We start from the raw sequence: 19152 nt of genomic DNA, 5'->3' as shown, positions 1-19152 counted from the left end.
TCACTCCTTAAAGACTGCCAGTTGTTTCATTACAACATTCGCTCCTTAAAGACTGCCAGTTGTTTCATTCCAACATTCGCTCCTTAAAGACTGCCAGTTGTTTCATTACAACATCCGCTCCTTCTTAAAGACTGCCAGTTGTTTCAATACAACATTCGCTTCTTAAAGACTGCCAGTTGTTTCATTACAACATTCGCTCCTTCTTAAAGACTGCCAGTTGTTTCATTACAACATTCGCTCCTTCTTAAAGACTGCCAGTTGTTTCATTACAACATTCGCTCCTTCTTAAAGACTGCCAGTTGTTTCATTACAACATCCGCTCCTTCTTAAAGACTGCCAGTTGTTTCATTACAACATTCGCTCCTTCTTAAAGACTGCCAGTTGTTTCATTACAACATTCGCTCCTTAAAGACTGCCAGTTGTTTCATTACAACATTCGCTCCTTAAAGATTGCCAGTTGTTTCATTGCAACATTCCCTCCTTAAAGACTGCCAGTTGTTTCATTACAACATTCGCTCCTTAAAGATTGCCAGTTGTTTCATTGCAACATTCCCTCCTTAAAGACTGCCAGTTGTTTCATTACAACATTCGCTTCTTAAAGACTGCCAGTTGTTTCATTACAACATTCGCTCCTTCTTAAAGACTGCCAGTTGTTTCATTACAACATTCGCTCCTTCTTAAAGACTGCCAGTTGTTTCATTACAACACTCGCCTCCTTCTTAAAGACTGCCAGTTGTTTCATTACAACATTCGCTCCTTCTTAAAGACTGCCAGTTGTTTCATCATAACATTTGCCCCTTCTTAAAGTGTGTTTCTTCTGCGTCGATTGTTATCTCTTAAAGGTGTTCCCTCGGATCTCTACACAATAGTTCCCTGCTCCCATTTTTTCCCATTTTTCCCATTTGTTTTTTTTCAAAGAGGTGCTGTGAATTGTGCATATTAAACCCTGTTTTGAAGATATATTTATGACTCCATTTATGTCTTTGTCACATAAAAAATAACATGACCAACTCAAACCCTAGAACGGACAGTATTGTGATAGAACTGTGAACATGTAAATGCTGGTAGTTAGAACAATATCTACCAGCTTAAGTTGGTTGAATGCTTAAGTTACTTGCCTTCTCTCTTGAGGATACAGATGGTACCCTTGGTTCGGAGGCCTTGGATGCAGGAGCTTTACTAGTAATCTCACAGAAAAACATTGTGAGTCTTAGAAAGCAAAGGAAATGGTGAGCAGAGCTCAACCAGCAACGAAAGAGTTTGCAACTTTATTAAAAGGGATGAGATACATCCGACAGGTTTTGATTATGTATAGATGCAAGCTGCTGAGAAAGCAATGTGAAGAACGTAGGCTATCTGTCCTTAAAACAGACATTTAAGTCACAGTTGTAAAATAACACGTTACAATAACTTAAGACAGAGTCAAGTTAAATACTTCGGTAACAGACATCACTCTTGCCCGATTGAGCAATGGCTAAAGCTGTTGGTTTGGGTATCAAAGTAATACTACGAGTACTTTCGTTTTGTAAATATGTTCTACGTTTTTTCAGTCAACAAAATTATGACTACACTCACAATACTTTGCAAAACTCTGCAGAAAGAAAAAGAAAATCCCAAGATAGAAGCACCTTTGAGAAGCAACACCGAGAGGGATTCCCCTTTACTAGCAGACGTAAAATAGCAGCACACAACAAAAAATAACTGTCAGCTGCCTGTGGCACAGCATCACGTTGGCGCCTTGCTTCAAATAGACAGCAAGGGAAGGAGACAACATTCTCTTTCTATGTTTCCACTCACGTTCTCTCCATCCTTCCAATGACAAACACCACCCCGGACTTTAATCCTCCAACATCGCCACTTAAAATGCCTTTAATGGTGACGTCCCATACCAAGACCACCTGTCATTCAGATGTTCAGAGAGTCGTTGGACACGCTGTGGCGGTGCGGATGTTAACCCTGCCACCGATTGACGAGTCAAGATGACCTCAAATACATCAACAATAAATGTAGCCAGATATTCAGTTGTAATGAATGCACTGCATGTGTGTGTGTGTGTGTGCGCACACACATGGAAGCAAAGCACACACACGAAGACGCACACAAATAGAAGTATACACGGAGACACACACATACACATGCACACTAACGCACACACACATGGACACACAAAGACGCACACAAATAGAAGACACATACACAGGATTGCACACAAACACACACACACACACACACAACACATATGTATACACACAAAGACTTGAGGGTGCACAGAAACAGACACACATGCATTTACTGAGCCGAGGGATGTGTGTGGTATGTGATTGCAGTGAGGGGAGAGTACCTGGGGAGACTAGTTCTCCCGTCTCTACAGAAGAGGGGTCGCCATAGAAACAGCTAGATGCAACAACTAATAGCCGTCTTATCAATTCAACAACCGCCTCCAGGAATCACCAATTCCACACAGACCCAGCTCAAACCCCCCCCCCACACACACACACACACACACACACATTAGCATATATATGAGAGAGAGAGAGAGAGAGAGAGAGAGAGAGAGAGAGAGAGAGAGACGTGGTTAAAATGAACTAGATCCAACTAGAAACCATTAGTAAAGGTCTATTAAACCATTAGTTAACTTTACATTTCAGTTGATTCTTATTTAATGCCTTTAAATAATGGTTAAATATTGTACCCTTATTTTCAAGTGTTTCCCATAAACATACCAAGATACAAAGACACATACACACATGCATTCATTTATTATACCATATTATAGAATATAATAGATTAAAAAATATATATTATTAATAATTATATTCTAGAGCAGAACGTAACCCTAACATTATAGTGATAATAGGGAGATTATCTCTCTCTCCCTCACTCTCTCTCCCCCCCCTCTCTCTCTCTCTCTCTCTCTCTCTCTCGCCCCATTCCTCTCTACTTCTTCTTTGCTTTTATTTACAGTATCCTGACTTTAATCAAGAGCGCCATCCGCTTCTCACTCAGAATTAATCTCGTGGTGGTCAAACGTTCTATGCTTCTTTAAATGTACAACACATCGTTTTCAGTGGTCGCTATTGAAAGAAAAGTGCAAAATTGACATATCTAAGGGTTCACATTTTTTGGGCCATCACCTTATTGAGTCAAATCAGCTCTGTTTTTAATAACCCTCATTACTCTGACAGCTAGCTCGTATTTTTAGCTCGCTAATTAGCAGTGCTACATTAGCCTGCATCTCCATACCTCTAAAAGAAGAACCGATTTCCGAATGCAAAATGATCTCCCCCAGGACCGAGTGGCGTCCCCCCTCTCCACTCCACCTATACTACAGATTCCAATTATCGGAAGCTTAAGACGCGGTGTCAAGTGTACGCAGGCGAGGTTATTGAGACGGCCGAGACAACGACCAGATTACTGGAAAGTAATCTGGTCGCCCCCCCTCGTCTCTGAGAGGGGGGGCTCAGAGTCCAATCACTGAGACAAGACGTGTTCTCTGTGATTATACCACCAGAGACAACGAGGCAACAAGGGGGGGGCTTGTTTTTTGTGTTTGGGTTTAAATTACATTTCCATAGGTGTTGGAAAATGAAGGTTTAGAACGTCTGAAATCTGTAGCACGTCTTTGAGTCCGCCACCTGGAGTCCTTCATTTGCATAATAAAGAGATGCAACTAATTAAACTAAAGGGCATCAGAGGATGCTTAGCCAATACACGGCATCGAAATCAATTTCCTGAATGTGAAACGGTCCACCCATCATCACATAAAGATGCACGTCATAAAAAATACAGATTCTAAACATAAATCTCGCAAGCAAATGTCATGTGAGCAATCATACTGAAATGAAAAAGCCAGACAGGGTAACCTATCAGAGGCCTACATTCACAGGCACAAGGAAAACACATAGCCACAATCATGAAAAAATACATTAACGCACACACATGCAACACACACACACACACACACACACACACGCACCCACACACACACACACACACACACACACACACACACACACACACACACACACACACAAAGACATACATGGTACATGCATTTTTAATTGTTCCAGTGTATGCATCAGCAGATCACAACAGATAAATATTTTGATCGTACTGGTAACCCCTGTATCTTCTCTATCTTATTTCTCTATAAAATTTAAATGTTTGTTTGAAACATCCGCGACCCCACAAGTACAAGTGGACAAATTCAATCCGCAGCTCTTAGAATATCTCCTCGGCGAGGCGGTGACAGAGAACAGTGGCTCTCTCTCTCCACCTCGGTCATGCACCTCACACCACAGGATGATGTCATCCAGGAGACCCCCTACACACCAGCATGTGTGTGTGTGTGTGTGTGTGTGCGTGCATGTACCCCTGTGCACCGGCGGGCCACACTTTACCCCCCATCCCCTCCTGCGATGCTAATGGATGGATGTCTAACCCTGGCCCCAGACGGAGCGGGGGGGGTTCCAGAGCTGAGAGGGGGGGGTCCAACTAAGGGACGGGTGTCTTTGAAGTGGCGACGATGCCACATCAAAGCACAGCCCCCCTCCCCTCGCTGCACCGGTCCACGCCACCATCTTTCTCTCTGTCACCATCCCTCCTCTCTCCCTCACTCACTCTCTCCCTTGCTTCTGTTTCTATTCCGCTCTCCCCCATTCACGCCCCCAGTCATTATTGCCGTCGTTCGATTTCTCTTTTCTCGCTTCCTTTATTCTCTATTCCCATTTCGTTCTCCCACTTTATAGTTGTGTTTGGCAGCTCCTCTCTCCTCTTCTGCCTCGGTGGTATCCACTGTCACAATGCTGAGGGGATTGACACACACATCAGCCCCCTGTTGCTTACTGTGTGCTAGCGTGATAAAACGGGGGCTACACCCCCGTGGTGGGTGAGGGTCTGTCGCTGTGTCGCGGCCCTGACTGGCCTCTCCTACCAGTGACATCACAAAAGAGATTGATTTTGAAATGACTGACAATGGCTAACTAACATCAAACCTGGGTGGTAAAGTAGGGGCTCTTTAAAGCTTTAGCAATCCTAAGTAACACAGAAATCCCCTCCTGACCCTGAGCACACAACCTTCAGCAAACAAAGACGTCATGACCGGAGGAAACACTCACTGTGTGCACTGCCTGCCTCTGTGATGAGAACACTGGTGGTTTCATACGTTAACAAGTGCTGCCCTAAATACACCAGCCAGTCATTCAGGAGCCCGATAAGGATCCACGTGGGGGAGAGTTTCACTACAAGATGGGGAGACGAGAGAGGGGGCTTTGGAGAGGAAGGGAGGGGGAGAGGAAGGGAGGGAGAGAGGAAGGGAGGGAGAGAGGGGGGTGGAGGAGAGGAAGGGGGGGAGAGGGAGAGAGGGGGAGGGAGAGAGAGAGTGTAAAGGAGAGACAAAGAGAGAGATATGTGCTACTGCCGAGAGCAAACGGATGAGACACACAACATGGGAAATTTAGAGTATGATAGACATCGCCTGACATTTCACTCTCTCTCTCTCTCTCTCTCTCTGTCTCTCTCTCTGTCGCTCTCTCTCTCTCTCTCTCTCTCTCTCTCACACACACATACATACTACCTCTCGCTCATCCTTTTTTCATTTGTGAAAGGCAACAGCAATCTCCTAAGCCTCACACACACATCAGCCCCCACACTTGTGTGTGTGGGGGGGGATGGGGTTTGCTGATTGGTGAGTGGTAGGTCATGTGATTGGGAGATTAGTCCAAATATTGTCAAAGTCATAGGAGCCATCAGTCAACCCGACCTAGGGAATAGCAAGGCGGGAAATATGGCGGCATATTACTGAAAAGAAATCGAGAGCAAAATGACACCCATCCGTGCACACAGAGCATGAGTGTGAGCCGTTTAATGTAGCAGCAGTAGGTCTCTGATTGAGCGAGAAAAAATGTAGCCTGGCACATAGACATCTTGCACAAAACAAAGGTAACCTGAGCCGGCCTTGAAGAGCAGCAGGAGGGATAGAATATATGGAATACAAATCAGGAAATAGATTTAGTGTAACGATAAGACAGCGATCGTCTTACAAAGTCTAATTTATTGGCACTGTCGCTGTATTTGATTGTATTTATAAACTGTGTAATAGTAAAAAACGAAACAGAAAATGTAAATTCTCCCTGCATGAGAAGTTTCCACCGCAATATCTCGGGAACCAGAGGAATCAACATGGACATGTGATGAGTTAGAGCAACCAATCACTTTGTGGGATACAAGGCCATGGCTCCGCCCACCTAGTTCCAAAGAGATCACCATTGCACCAGTGGAAAACATAACATTAGAGCAAGCAGGAAAATACTTTGTGAGCACGAGAGCCAACACTGTCATTGTGCGCACAGGGGCGTCAGTTGTTGTTACCTCACAGTGTGTGCTCAATGAATGATTCCTCCCCAAAGGCTATATTGTTGCTCTCGCGAGCAGATAAATATGTGTGCGAGTGCAGTAAAAGTGCTAGTAATAAAAAAATGTGTGCGCACGCAAAGTAATTTTTGCTTGCAATTTTGTCAGTGAAATGCCGCCACAGGGAAACATCACCCGAGGGTGTCACATAGATTTTACCGGTTTCAGCTGGTCAGCCCGGCGAGTCAAAGCCTTTTAGAGCCAAAGTGTGTGTGCGCGCAAAACTGCAATGTTTCAGAAAAACGTGTATCAGACTTCTGCCGTAATTTGCGGATTGGCGGTTTCATTTTAGTTTTAGAACAACAGCAGCGACCTCAAACAGCTCAAACGACCTGCTGTTTGACACGCTGAGGAAGCTTGGATTGTGTGAACAACAGTGAACAGCGAGACAGACGCTCAGAGACCTCCCTCCTCTCTCTGTCGTTGTCCTCAGTTGTCTTTGGTGGTTTCTTGTAAGTCGTCTAGCGCCGCTGTGCAGGGATCTGAGGAATTCACAGGAAGGTCAAACCTCACAGGGCGTTGTGTAGTGGCTGTTGAAGTGGTTCTGTTTCCTATTAGACACGACAGTCTCACAATCACAACCTCAAGGGATTTATTACGGCTTATCTTTCACCAGAGCGAATTATGTGCATTATCCATCCAGGTGGGCAGATGTGCGTGCGTGTAATGTGGATCCAGCGTCGTGTGGATCCAGTCGTGTGGATCCAGCATTGTGTGGATCCAGAGCTGGTGGATCCAGAGTCGTGTGGATCCAGCGTTGTGTGGATCCAGAGTCGTGTGGATCCTGCGTCGTGTGGATCCAGTCATGTGGATCCAGCGTCGTGTGGATCCAGAGTCTTCGGCTGTGGATCCAGCGTCGTGTGGATCCAGCGTCGTGTGGATCCAGAGTCGTGTGGATCCAGAGTCGTGTGGATCCAGTGTCGAGTGGATCCAGGGTCGAGTGGATCCAGTCGTGTGGATCCAGAGTCGTGTGGATCCAGAGTTGTGTGGATCCAGCGTCGTGTGGATCCAGGGTCGAGTGGATCCAGTCGAGTGGATCCAGCGTCGTGTGGATCCAGCGTCGTGTGGATCCAGCGTCGAGTGGATCCAGCGTCGTGTGGATCCAGTCGTGTGGATCCAGTCGTGTGGATCCAGCGTCGTGTGGATCCAGCGTTGTGTGGATCCAGCGTCGTGTGGATCCAGGGTCGAGTGGATCCAGTCGAGTGGATCCAGCGTCGTGTGGATCCAGCGTCGTGTGGATCCAGCGTTGAGTGGATCCAGCGTCGTGTGGATCCAGTCGTGTGGATCCAGTCGTGTGGATCCAGCGTCGTGTGGATCGAGCGTCGTGTGGATCCAGCGTCGTGTGGATCCAGTCGTGTGGATCCAGTCGTGTGGATCCAGCGTCGTGTGGATCCAGCGTCGTGTGGATCCAGCGTCGTGTGGATCCAGTCGTGTGGACCAGAGTCGTGTGGATCCAGCGTCGTGTGGATCCAGCGTCGTGTGGATCCAGTCGTGTGGACCAGCGTCGTGTGGATCCAGCGTCGTGTGGATCCAGAGTCGTGTGGATCCAGAGTCGTGTGGATCCAGTGTCGAGTGGATCCAGGGTCGAGTGGATCCAGTCGTGTGGATCCAGAGTCGTGTGGATCCAGAGTTGTGTGGATCCAGCGTCGTGTGGATCCAGGGTCGAGTGGATCCAGTCGAGTGGATCCAGCGTCGTGTGGATCCAGCGTCGTGTGGATCCAGCGTCGAGTGGATCCAGCGTCGTGTGGATCCAGTCGTGTGGATCCAGTCGTGTGGATCCAGCGTCGTGTGGATCCAGCGTTGTGTGGATCCAGCGTCGTGTGGATCCAGGGTCGAGTGGATCCAGTCGAGTGGATCCAGCGTCGTGTGGATCCAGCGTCGTGTGGATCCAGCGTTGAGTGGATCCAGCGTCGTGTGGATCCAGTCGTGTGGATCCAGTCGTGTGGATCCAGCGTCGTGTGGATCGAGCGTCGTGTGGATCCAGCGTCGTGTGGATCCAGTCGTGTGGATCCAGTCGTGTGGATCCAGCGTCGTGTGGATCCAGCGTCGTGTGGATCCAGCGTCGTGTGGATCCAGTCGTGTGGACCAGAGTCGTGTGGATCCAGCGTCGTGTGGATCCAGAGTCGTGTGGATCCAGAGTCGTGTGGATCCAGTGTCGAGTGGATCCAGGGTCGAGTGGATCCAGTTGTGTGGATCCAGAGTCGTGTGGATCCAGCGTCGTGTGGATCCAGCGTCGTGCGCGCGGCCACCTGGGCCAGGCCTTTCTGCACACCACGGGGCCGACGGTTGTGTTTCTGCCCGGCTGCCTGGATGCAGCCCTGCAGAGCGGCTGCATCCAGGCCCCGGGGCCCTCATCGGATGTGACAGGTCCGAGCATGCGGGCCGCGGGCGGCGTGGCCGTCACGCCGGGCGGCGTGCGTCGGAGCCGCTCCCTCACTGGCTGAACGATAACCAACAAGGACAAGGGACGGAAAGCCACGAGGCCAGGGACTCAGAGACACTGACAATGACACCAAGAGATAAGAGAATGAGAGCCACTGTTTAAACATTGAGCCCGATCCATACTGTTAGAGGAACCGTCTTTATTTTGGGAGGTCAATATTTAAAGGGGTGATCTTATCGTTCAAATTCAAAACGACTTGAATCGACAGGATTAGATCACATCAGCACATTCTGAAAGCAATGGCCTGTGACCACATACACGTTGTTGTGATCTCTGCATCAACCAGAAAGGATGGCTAGAAGGCCAACTCTGTTGGAAGTTGTTGTTCCCTTTACCTCTGCATTCTGTTCAACGGTTCTGCCTGCAAACCAGTGAAGGGAGAGACCTTCATCGGGTTTTCTCTCACTTCCCTCCTTGCGTTACATGAACGGCCTTGGGAGTGTGTGTGGATTTACTCCGAGGGTCCTGCTGGGGAAGCCCATCTGCCCATCTGGCTCAGAGCAATGCAGCCCAAGTTTTATGTACTTTTGAAAAAACTGTTTTTTAATGATTCACCCCTGAAGACACACACACACAGGCGCGTGCATACACACGCACACACACACATGCTAGGACTTGAGCAGTCACAAGGCAGAACTCCTGCAAATCTTCAAGGCCAATTAGCAATGGCGTCATGAGATGCCCTGCCTTTGAACCTGCACTGTTAGTGTGATCTGTCACCTGGTTAGTGCACACCTTTGTGGTAGCTCAGGAAGCACAGGTTAAGGTTAAGGAGATCTTTAATCGCTCTTCACACTGCAATATTCTATACTGTGTGCAAAAACCTCCATTCAAAAGGTATACTTTGTCAAGCGTTCATGTATGTGTGTATGTGTGAGTGCACAAATGCAGGTCACAGACAACCAGATACACATATATCCAAATACGTCTGTTGATATATATGTGTGCATATGTGTGTGTTGATGGTTGTGTTTCTGTGTGAATAAGTGAATAGTAATTGAAAAACGTTCAGCTGTACCTCATAAAATAAAACAGAAAAGCGCCCAGCAATATTCGACAGCATGAATTATGTATCAAAGGTCACGGCATTTGCAGAAACACAACCAGCATTTATTGTGCACTGAAAGTCATTTCCAGCGGAGGGGGTGACATGGAGCGCTGTAAACAACCTCCCAGGGGGTTCACCTTTGGGGTCGCTAGTGCTAACCCCAGATAACTGTCTGGGCTTGTGCGGTGGTCTTTCTTGTATCTCTTTGACTCAATCCAAACACAACGCATTACAGGCGTGACTGCATTGACATTGCTAATGGGTGGTTCTCCCTCTGTCTTCCCCAGATGCTAATGACACAGGAAGTCAACAGGCGGAGCAAAGATCGCTTCTAAGGGATAATATTTATTGATATTTTTCTATTTATGTCAATGGAAAAACCAGAGGGTGCTGTCGAATTCTCACCAAAATCGGATTCGGCAGTGTCCTGTCATACAAAGCCGTAGTAAGGCCACGTTGAGGATAGAGACCTGAGACCGGGCAGTGGTGCATTGTGGTAACTGCTCCAAAGATGCAGGTTATTTCACTCCGCTCTCAACCAAGTGATGACAGCGACCATGCTTTTGGGTCTCACTTATTCTCCATGATTAATAACGTCTGAGTGCGATCATGCAAAGACGGAGCTGTTGGTGACCGAGGACGGTGGGTCACTGCATTGGCTGACTCTGTGGGAGGAGCAGCTCAGCTGCGGCCACGCTCTAGCGTGGCTGTCAGGGCGGCTTTGGGACTGGGGAGGACACTTGTGAATGGGAGGATGGGTAAGTGAACCACGGCACGGCGGCTAGGCAAGGCTGGCTCGGGCGCTACTTGAGCTTTTCTGTCAGCCCCTGTGTGTGTGCGTGTGCATGTTTGTGCGTGTGTGTTGTTGCATGTTTGTGTGTGTGTTTATATGTAGGTTGCAAGGGGAAGTCACTGTGTATGTCTGTCTGCACACAGATGTATTTTTCCATGGTCTATGTGTGTGTGTGTTTGTGCATGTAAATAAAAAAAAGGGGCCAAATGAACAGCCACTGTCTGTCTTTTGTACGTGTGTGTGTGTGTGTGTGTGTGTGTGTGTGTGTGTGTATCTCCCAGGTGACAGATCACATCTCATCACCGCGGTGACTCACTCCATGGATGGTGGGGGGGTTGTGTGTCCGTGTGCACACATATGCATACAACGAAGCACTGCGAAAAAACACACACTGATAATACTGCGTTACACACGACAACGTTCACAAGAAGAGGAGAAGACACAAGACCTAGCAGTGTGAGGACGGGGAAACAAAACCATGACAACCAGCTGTGTGTGTGTGTGTGTGTGTGAGGGAGGTTAGGGATAGCATGGTCGCCCGTGGGGTGCCATGGCTTCCATCTCAGGCGCGTGACTGGGGCCCTGGGCCCTGCTGGGGGCCTCGCACAGTGAGTTGCCATGCATTCGACCCCGGGCCCCTGGGTTCTGGGTGCTGGGGGCCTCGCACAGTAAGTTGCCATGCATTCGACCCCGGGCCCCTGGGTTCTGGGTGCTGGGGGCCTCGAGCGGTGAGTTGCCATGGATTCGATCCCGCGGTCGGGTTCCATGAATTCTATTCAAGGCGCGGGTTCTGAGGGGCCCCTCACGATGGGTTGTTGTGGATTCCATCCTCCGGGCCCCTGGGTAGAGGCCTGGTTCTGTCTAAGTAGGTCGGAGTGAGAAGCCGTCCCAGCAGGAGGGCTCATGCATTAAGTGGGTTTAAGCACTAGCAGTAAAACAACACATTTAAAATCCCGCTCTTCTCACATTTACATTAAGCGCTTTTATGTAAAGCGACTTACAATAAGTACATCTCCTCAAGCTGTTTTGGGGCGTAACTTGTGGATCCAAGTTCATGTGCTGAACAGAGCAGAATGGAAGGTGGGTAAAAGCGGCGCTCTCCAGACGATTTGCAGTTTTTGACGGACATGGATCTGCCTTCTGTACTGGATCTGGACTGAGTCGTACTGGCGTCAGTGATCAACCATACAGTCGACGATCACGGCCTTCCGAAGCTGCTGGTAGCTGGAGTAGGCACCTACTAGCCCGTAGCTAGCGGCTGATCACCGCTGGTCAATGTACATTCTAACCAGTGAGAAGGCTCAAAGCGGCTGGTAGACTATCAGAGGAATGTTTTTTTTTGTGTGATGTTGGGTTCAGGTTTGAAAAGAACGCCCCACCTAACACCCCTCTCCAACACAGGCCTAACACATCAGGCCGGCTGGTTTGAGGTGAGCGTCACTGTGTGAGTGTGAGTGTGAGTGTGTGTGGTGTGTGTGTGTGGGTGTGTGTGTGCGTGTGTGTGAAAGAGTGTTTGTGCTTGCGCGTGTATGTGTGTGTGTGTGCTCTTGTATTTATGTGTGCGTGGGGGGTGGGCATTCCACGTTCTCCATCCAATCCTGGGTTAGAAAAAAATATATTGTTCACACCCCCCCCCCCCCCCCCCCCCTCGCGCTCAATCCATTCCGTTTAGTACAAACCCAATGCACTTCAACTTTCAGCGTGGATAACCGGAGTGCTGAAGAAAGGGCGGAGGTCCATTTTTCGATAAGGTAATTAATTCAAACTCCTTCTCTTCTCCCGCCGGTGTGTAAAATCCCCCATCCTTCCTCCCTTCCTCGTGCCGCGCATCAGCAGGAAAAATAAGAAAAAACCGAAATAGGATAAGTTGAGAGAGCAAAAGGGCGAACCGCTTCATCCCTGAGTCCACTGCGATTTACATTACCCCGCCGAACCTGAGGACTGAGGGGGAGAGAGAGAGAGAGAGAGAGAGAGAGAGGGGGGGGGGGGGGGGGAGAGGGAGAGAGAGAGATGATTGTGTCTGTGTGAGAGCGGGAGAGAGAGAGAGCGCCAGCCAGCAGAGATACATATACAGAGCTCCACCGCGCGAGAGGCACAGTACCGCGAGAGGTCGGCTCTCCCTCGTCGCTCTCCGCTCGCCAGGACCCCAGGACGCGGAGCGGAGTCGCAGCGGACCACCTCACACGGCGTCCCCCTGCCTCCCCGGCCCGCCCTGCCCGCTGACACTCTGACGGTCGACCCCCCTGGTCTCCGTTCCCCGAGGAAACACGGCGGGAGATCTGCGGACGGCGCGACGCCAAGCGAGTGAACGTGAGCGCGACGCGGAGTGTTGTTGTGTCGCCCGCCGCTGTCATCGCCCCCCTGCTCCGCGACGTCCCCTGTCCCTCCTCCTCCTCCCCCGGTCCCCTCTGGATGAGGGCTCGCTGATTCAAGACAGGACCGATCTCCTCGTGTCGTGTAGCGGACTACTCCAACTTTCACACGCTGCTGTGGCTTCTATTTCTTCTGGAGGTTTTCCGTCTTGGAGTGAGATCGTCTTTTAAAATTAGGAGGAAGCGCCAACTCTGGAGAACCCCGCGAGCCCCGGACACCGCGTCCCCCCCCGGTTGATAACGGTCTTCAGCAGTGACTCGTTCCTCACGCTCCTCCGCCAGCGTCTTCTGTCTGGGTGGGAATCAGACCAGCATCTCCTCCCGTCTAGTGTACTTCCATGTTGTTTGGTTGTCTCGTCCTTATTACACATGCACACACATATATATATAGTTATATATCTATATATACATATAAATATATATATATATATATATATATACATATGTGTGTGTGTGTCTGTGTGCATGTGTGTGTATCGGCATGCATGAACTATCGCGATTGGTAACGAGTAGTTCCACATTACGCATAGTTGACACCACTAAAGCCATGCGTAACTCCATCCTCCTGTTACCGCGGAGGAGCCGCGGTGGAGACACTCTTCACCGCGGCTGAGGAGTCAGTGTGCGCATGTATCTATGACGGCGGGTTAGGGGATAGTATTGTCCGTGCGTAAAGCCTGGCGTGTCCGTGCACGTACCTCATGCAGACCGTATGCGTGCGAGGTGCTCTTTCCTAATGCCTTTGAATGTGTGTGCGTTTGGGTATGCGCGTGTGTGTGCATGTGTGTACGCGTGTGTGTGTGTTTGTGTGTGTGTGTGTGTGTGTGTGTGTGTGTGTGTGCGTGTGCATTTGTATGAATGTGTGCGTGCGTCTGTGTGTCTGTGTGTCTGTGTGTTTTTGTATATCCGTGCGTTCGTGTGCGTTTGCTTGTGTGTGCGTGTGATTGTCTTCCTCGCGCGGCGGCCCTCAGCCACGCTGGACGCCGGTCGTCATGTGGCCAACCGGAGCGGGGACCCGGCCGCCGTGCCCGCGGGAGTCGGCGCTGCGCCGGGCGGCCATCAGCGGGAACGTCCAGGCCCTGCCCCCCAACCACGTGCCCACCGGCCGCAGCGTGAGGGTCTTCATCTGCGCCAACCCCGACGGTAAGGAGACCCCCCGTGTCCCACCCACCCCTCCCATTCCCCCAGCTCCCGAAGAGGGAACCTAACCGAGGCGGGGACTTCCTCTCTCGCCAGTGAGAGGTTGATTGACAGCTGGCTTGATCTTCTTCATTGGAATACTGATTGGAGTTGGTGTTGTGGTTTTGAGCATCTGTATTGTTTATGGTTCCATTTTGCGTGCGATGGAAGCCTCTGGGGTTTTACGTGAGATTGTCTCCCGTCAGAGTGAGCTCCACTGAGCAGGTTCATAGAAAACAGTTAACCTGACATCACTAAGCACCATGTAGGAACAGGAAAAGATCTGGTTCAAACCAGAGCAGCCCAGTCCAAATGAATCCCAGGGTCACTGAGGGGTCCGGTCAGCTCTCTATATAAACATAAACACACCGCCATTACCCGTCGGGGGGACGGCGTGGGAGGAAGGCTGTCAACACTCCCATCCCTCCTGGGTGGAATAAAACCCACACGGCTGCTTCTGAGCGCCGAGTGAGTCACCGGCCGACCGCCCCCCCGACATGACGTCTGCGGCCCGGACCCCCTCCCCGACCTGTGGACTAAACACTCCGGAGGTAGTGACTCTCTCCGGGGGTCAGCCTCTACTGAACGAGCTGGCGTTTGAGGAAGAGACTAATGATAGGAAGGTGGAGGTGGGACCCCCAGGTCTACGTCAGGGGGGGTCGGGTGGGATACGGCAGAGACCCCCAGGTCTACGTCAGGGGGGGTCGGGTGGGGTTCACAGCTCTCTGTTTCTGCTCCAACGCCCCCCGCAGGCAGAGGGAGTGTTGGTGGAGGTTTAAAAATAGTCGGGCTGAGAGTAAACAAAGCCAGGGGGAGGCGGGAAGTGAGAATGAGAGAGGGAGAGAGAGAGAGAGAGAGAGAGAGAGAGAGAGAGAGAGAGAGAGAGAGAGAGAGAGAGAGAGAGAGATGGAGAGAGAGAGAGAGAGAGAGAGAGAGAAGCAGGGATGCCAATGGTTAATATCAACAGCCCAGCCTGGCAACCAGACCCGCGGGGCGTCATCTTATTAAGAGAGGAAGAGGAAGAGAGAGGAAGAGGAACAGAGTTCAACGCGGCCCAATGTCCTCCCAAAACGTGTCGGTCAGACCCCGTCACAGGCCGTGAGGCGCTGGGGGCTGGGGGCACAGGGGGGAGAGACACCCACACCTCAGGGAGAGACAGACAGAGAAAGACAAGAATCTAAAGATGAAGACGGAGAATGTATGAGTGAGAAAGTTCGAGAGACATCATGACAGAGCATGAAGGAGAGAGAGAGAGAGACAGAGAGTGAGAGTGAGAGAGAGAGAGAGAGAGAGAGAGAGAGAGAGAGTGAGAGAGAGACAGAGAGAGAGAGAAAGACAGAGAGTGAGAGTGAGAGAGAGACAGAGAGAGAGAGAAAGAGAGTGAGAGAGAGACAGAGAGAGAGAGAAAGACAGAGAGTGAGTGAGAGAGAGAGAGAGAGAGAAAGAGAGAGAGAGTGAGAGAGAGACAGAGAGAGAGAGAAAGACAGAGAGTGAGAGTGAGAGAGAGAGAGAGAGACAGAGAGAAAGAGAGAGAGAGACAGAGAGAGAGAGAGAGAGAGAGACAGAGAGAGAGAGAAAGAGAGAGAGAGAGTGAGAGAGACAGAGCGCAGGGAGAGTCAGAAGGATCCAATGACAATGTCAAAGAATAGGCAAGAGACCGAACAGAAAGTAGAGAAAGCGAGTACTTTGTCGATAGAGAGATGAAAGGAGAGAAATAAGTGGATAAATAGGACGTATCTCTGACATTGAGTGGGTCAACGAGACACAAGAGACGGGATAGCAGTGTCACTCCTTTGAAACTGGTTTGAAGCTCCTGCGGCCTTGTTCCATGGCTGCTCTGTGTCACATAACCTCCGCCAGCCCGTCAGCTGCCGCTAAGAGGCTTCCACCCCCGTATCAGGAAGGGGGGGCAGGCGTGGCTAGGGCTTGGTTCGACCCCCAGTATCCACAGCCTACTCTACCCACATTACGATACCCACTCCATGTTCACCACGGCGGTGCTTAGAGGGCGGGGCTTGAATGCTGTGGTTCATCTGTGATTGGCTACTCAGAAAGTCTGTTAATGAAGTGACCTCCGTCCATTTGAAGGTATGACTTTCAGAAGGTGCTGGAAGCTCTCGGAATACACTGCGCCGCCTCTCTGGGCCCTTCGAGGGCCCGGTAACCACGAACACACCGCTCTATTATGGGATGCCATAGGCTGAAGGTCACAGAGGAATGAGGACAAACCACAGGAGGACCAATAGGATTCCACTGGCGCTCTACTTCCCATCGCCATGGTCCCCAAGAGCGAGGCACTATCCCCCGCTGGCTGTTACAGGAACACTCTCTGGTGGTCCGATGGGTGTCTCTCTGGTGGTCCGATGGGTGTCTCTCTGGTGGTCCGATGTGTGTCTCTCTGGTGGTCCGATGGGTGTCTCTCTGGTGGTCCGATGGGTGTCTCTCTGGTGGTCCGATGGGCGTCTCTCTGGTGGTCCGATGGGCGTCTCTCTGGTGGTCCGATGGGCGTCTCTCTGGTGGTCCGATGGGTGTCTCTCTGGTGGTCCGATGGGTGTCTCTCTGGTGGTCCGATGGGTGTCTCTCTGGTGGTCCGATGGGTGTCTCTCTGGTGCTCCGATGGGTGTCTCTCTGGTGCTCCGATGGGTGTCTCTCTGGTGGTCCGATGGGTGTCTCTCTGGTGGTCCGATGGGTGTCTCTCTGGTGGTCCGATGGGCGTCTCTCTGGTGGTCCGATGGGCGTCTCTCTGGTGGTCCGATGGGCGTCTCTCTGGTGGTCCGATGGGCGTCTCTCTGGTGCTCCGATGGGTGTCTCTCTGGTGGTCCGATGGGTGTCTCTCTGGTGGTCCGATGGGTGTCTCTCTGGTGGTCCGATGGGCGTCTCTCTGGTGGTCCGATGGGCGTCTCTCTGGTGGTCCGATGGGTGTCTCTCTGGTGGTCCGATGGGTGTCTCTCTGGTGGTCCGATGGGTGTCTCTCTGGTGGTCCGATGGGTGTCTCTCTGGTGGTCCGATGGGTGTCTCTCTGGTGGTCCGATGGGTGTCTCTCTGGTGGTCCGATGGGTGTCTCTCTGGTGGTCCGATGGGTGTCTCTCTGGTGGTCTGATGGGTGTCTCTCTGGTGGTCTTGGCAGGTGGAACTTCTCGACCATTGAAGGCAGAATGCAGAACTGTTTGCAGAACTGGTTTTATCTGGTGTGAAGCGGGGACCTTGTTAATTAAAGCCGCTGACGGCGCAACCGGAGAACGCAGATCATAAAGCTATGTACTGATTTAAGAGAGGGTGGGGGGAGAGCCTCCTCCTTTGTGATCTTCATACCTACATGGTTTAATGAGTTCATTAAATAACTTTATCTTTAGTGTCCGCCGAGCCACCGTTTGGTCGACTGCCACTCATGTGCTTCCCGTGTCCTTATGGAAGAGATGGACGAGGAGCTGGAAGGGTATCTTCACTGAGCCCGACCAGCCGACGTCGCCCAGAGGGACCGATGCTTGGTCTAACACACGGCCCGCAGACCCAGAGGTACCAGGAGCAGGGATAACAGAGACACACACACTCTGTTACTGTACCACAGGCGGAAAATCACAGGTCTTTAGAATAGCTCTACTTACTAATTAAGAGAAATCCCCCTTTCCTCTCATCATAAAGTTAATGACTCGCTCTCATCCCTTCTGGGCCCGGGAAGGAGGCGGCGTTCCTGTGTGTGTGTGTTCGTGTGTTAGTGTGTGTGTGTGTGTGTGTGTGTGTGTGTGTGTGTGTGTTTGTGTGTTAGTGTTTGTGTGTGTGTGTTCGTGTGTTAGTGTGTGTGTGTGTGTGTGTGTGTGTGTGTGTTTGTGTGTGTGTGTTCGTGTGTGTGTGTTCGTGTGTTAGTGTTTGTGTGTGTGTGTGTGTGTGTTTGTGTGTTAGTGTTTGTGTGTGTGTGTGTGTGTGTGTGTTCGTGTGTTAGTGTTTGTGTGTGTGTGTGTGTGTTCGTGTGTTCGCGTTTGTGTGTGTGTGTGTGTGTGTGTGTTCGTGTGTTAGTGTTTGGCATGTGGACGTCTTTGCACTTCCATGTCAGCGGATTGTTTCTGCTTTTCCAGGAGTCCTGTAGGCATATAGTATCCTGAAACATCAGTCTCACCTATGTGTGTGTGTGTGTGTGTGTGTGTGTGTGTCTGTCTGTGTGTGTGTGTGTGTGTGCGTGTGTGTTTGCATGTTGGTGACTGTGTGTCTGTGTGTGTGTGTGCGTGTGTGTTTGCATGTTGGTGACTGTGTGTCTGTGTGTGTGTGTGCGTGTGTGTTTGCATGTTGGTGACTGTTTGTCTGTGTGTGTGTGTGCGTGTGTGTTTGCATGTTGGTGACTGTGTGTCTGTGTGTGTGTGTGCGTGTGTGTTTGCATGTTGGTGACTGTGTGTCTGTGTGTGTGTGTGTGTGCGTGTCTGTCTGGCTCTGCCTGCCTGTGTGTGTGGCTGTAGCAGCAGTGGGCTGAGGTGGGTAGGCTCCAGGCCCTGAAGCCTTCCTCAGATGTGGGGCTGCATCAGATCTGCTCTGTATTGTTCTTCAGAACAGCAGCCGTGTGAGTTGTAATGCAGGAGATGACCTCCCTCCCCCTACATTAGAGCCCTTCATTATATACACCTGCAGGTCACCGTGGGGACAACTTCTTCCTTAAAAGGCCAGTGTGTTGAATTCAGTGGCATCTAGCCGAACACACTTGGCAGAAACAGACTATAACTTTCATAAGTATGTTTAAATTAGTGTATAATCCAATCGAAGAATGGGTGTGTTCTCGCTGCCTTCATTTGAGCCCTTTACATCCACGTGGGTGGGGCCTACTGGGGCCAGCATGTTGCTCCGCCCCCAAACACGCACACACACACACACACACACACACACACACACACACACACACACACACACACACTGCCTGTCT

The 19152-nt window shown here is 50.5% G+C and overlaps 1 protein-coding gene across 1 annotated transcript in view; it reads left to right on the top strand.

Annotated features, from left to right (window-relative positions):
• Positions 1 to 14059: 14059 nt before the first annotated feature.
• Positions 14060 to 19152, top strand: part of nwd2 (NACHT and WD repeat domain containing 2) — a gene marked incomplete at both ends in the record, with an annotated part of 48728 nt that continues 43635 nt past the window's right edge. The window contains one exon of the mRNA XM_079757624.1: positions 14060 to 14210. Coding sequence (XP_079613750.1) covers positions 14060 to 14210 — 151 coding nt within the window. The remainder of the gene's footprint in view (positions 14211 to 19152) is intronic.

The sequence above is a fragment of the Pollachius pollachius genome (genome assembly GCF_949987615.1).
Source record: "Pollachius pollachius genome assembly, chromosome: 20".
NCBI classification, from domain to species: Eukaryota; Metazoa; Chordata; class Actinopteri; order Gadiformes; family Gadidae; genus Pollachius; species Pollachius pollachius.
The sequence above is the reverse complement of the archived record's forward strand: the minus strand, read 5'-3'. Positions and strand labels throughout refer to the sequence as shown.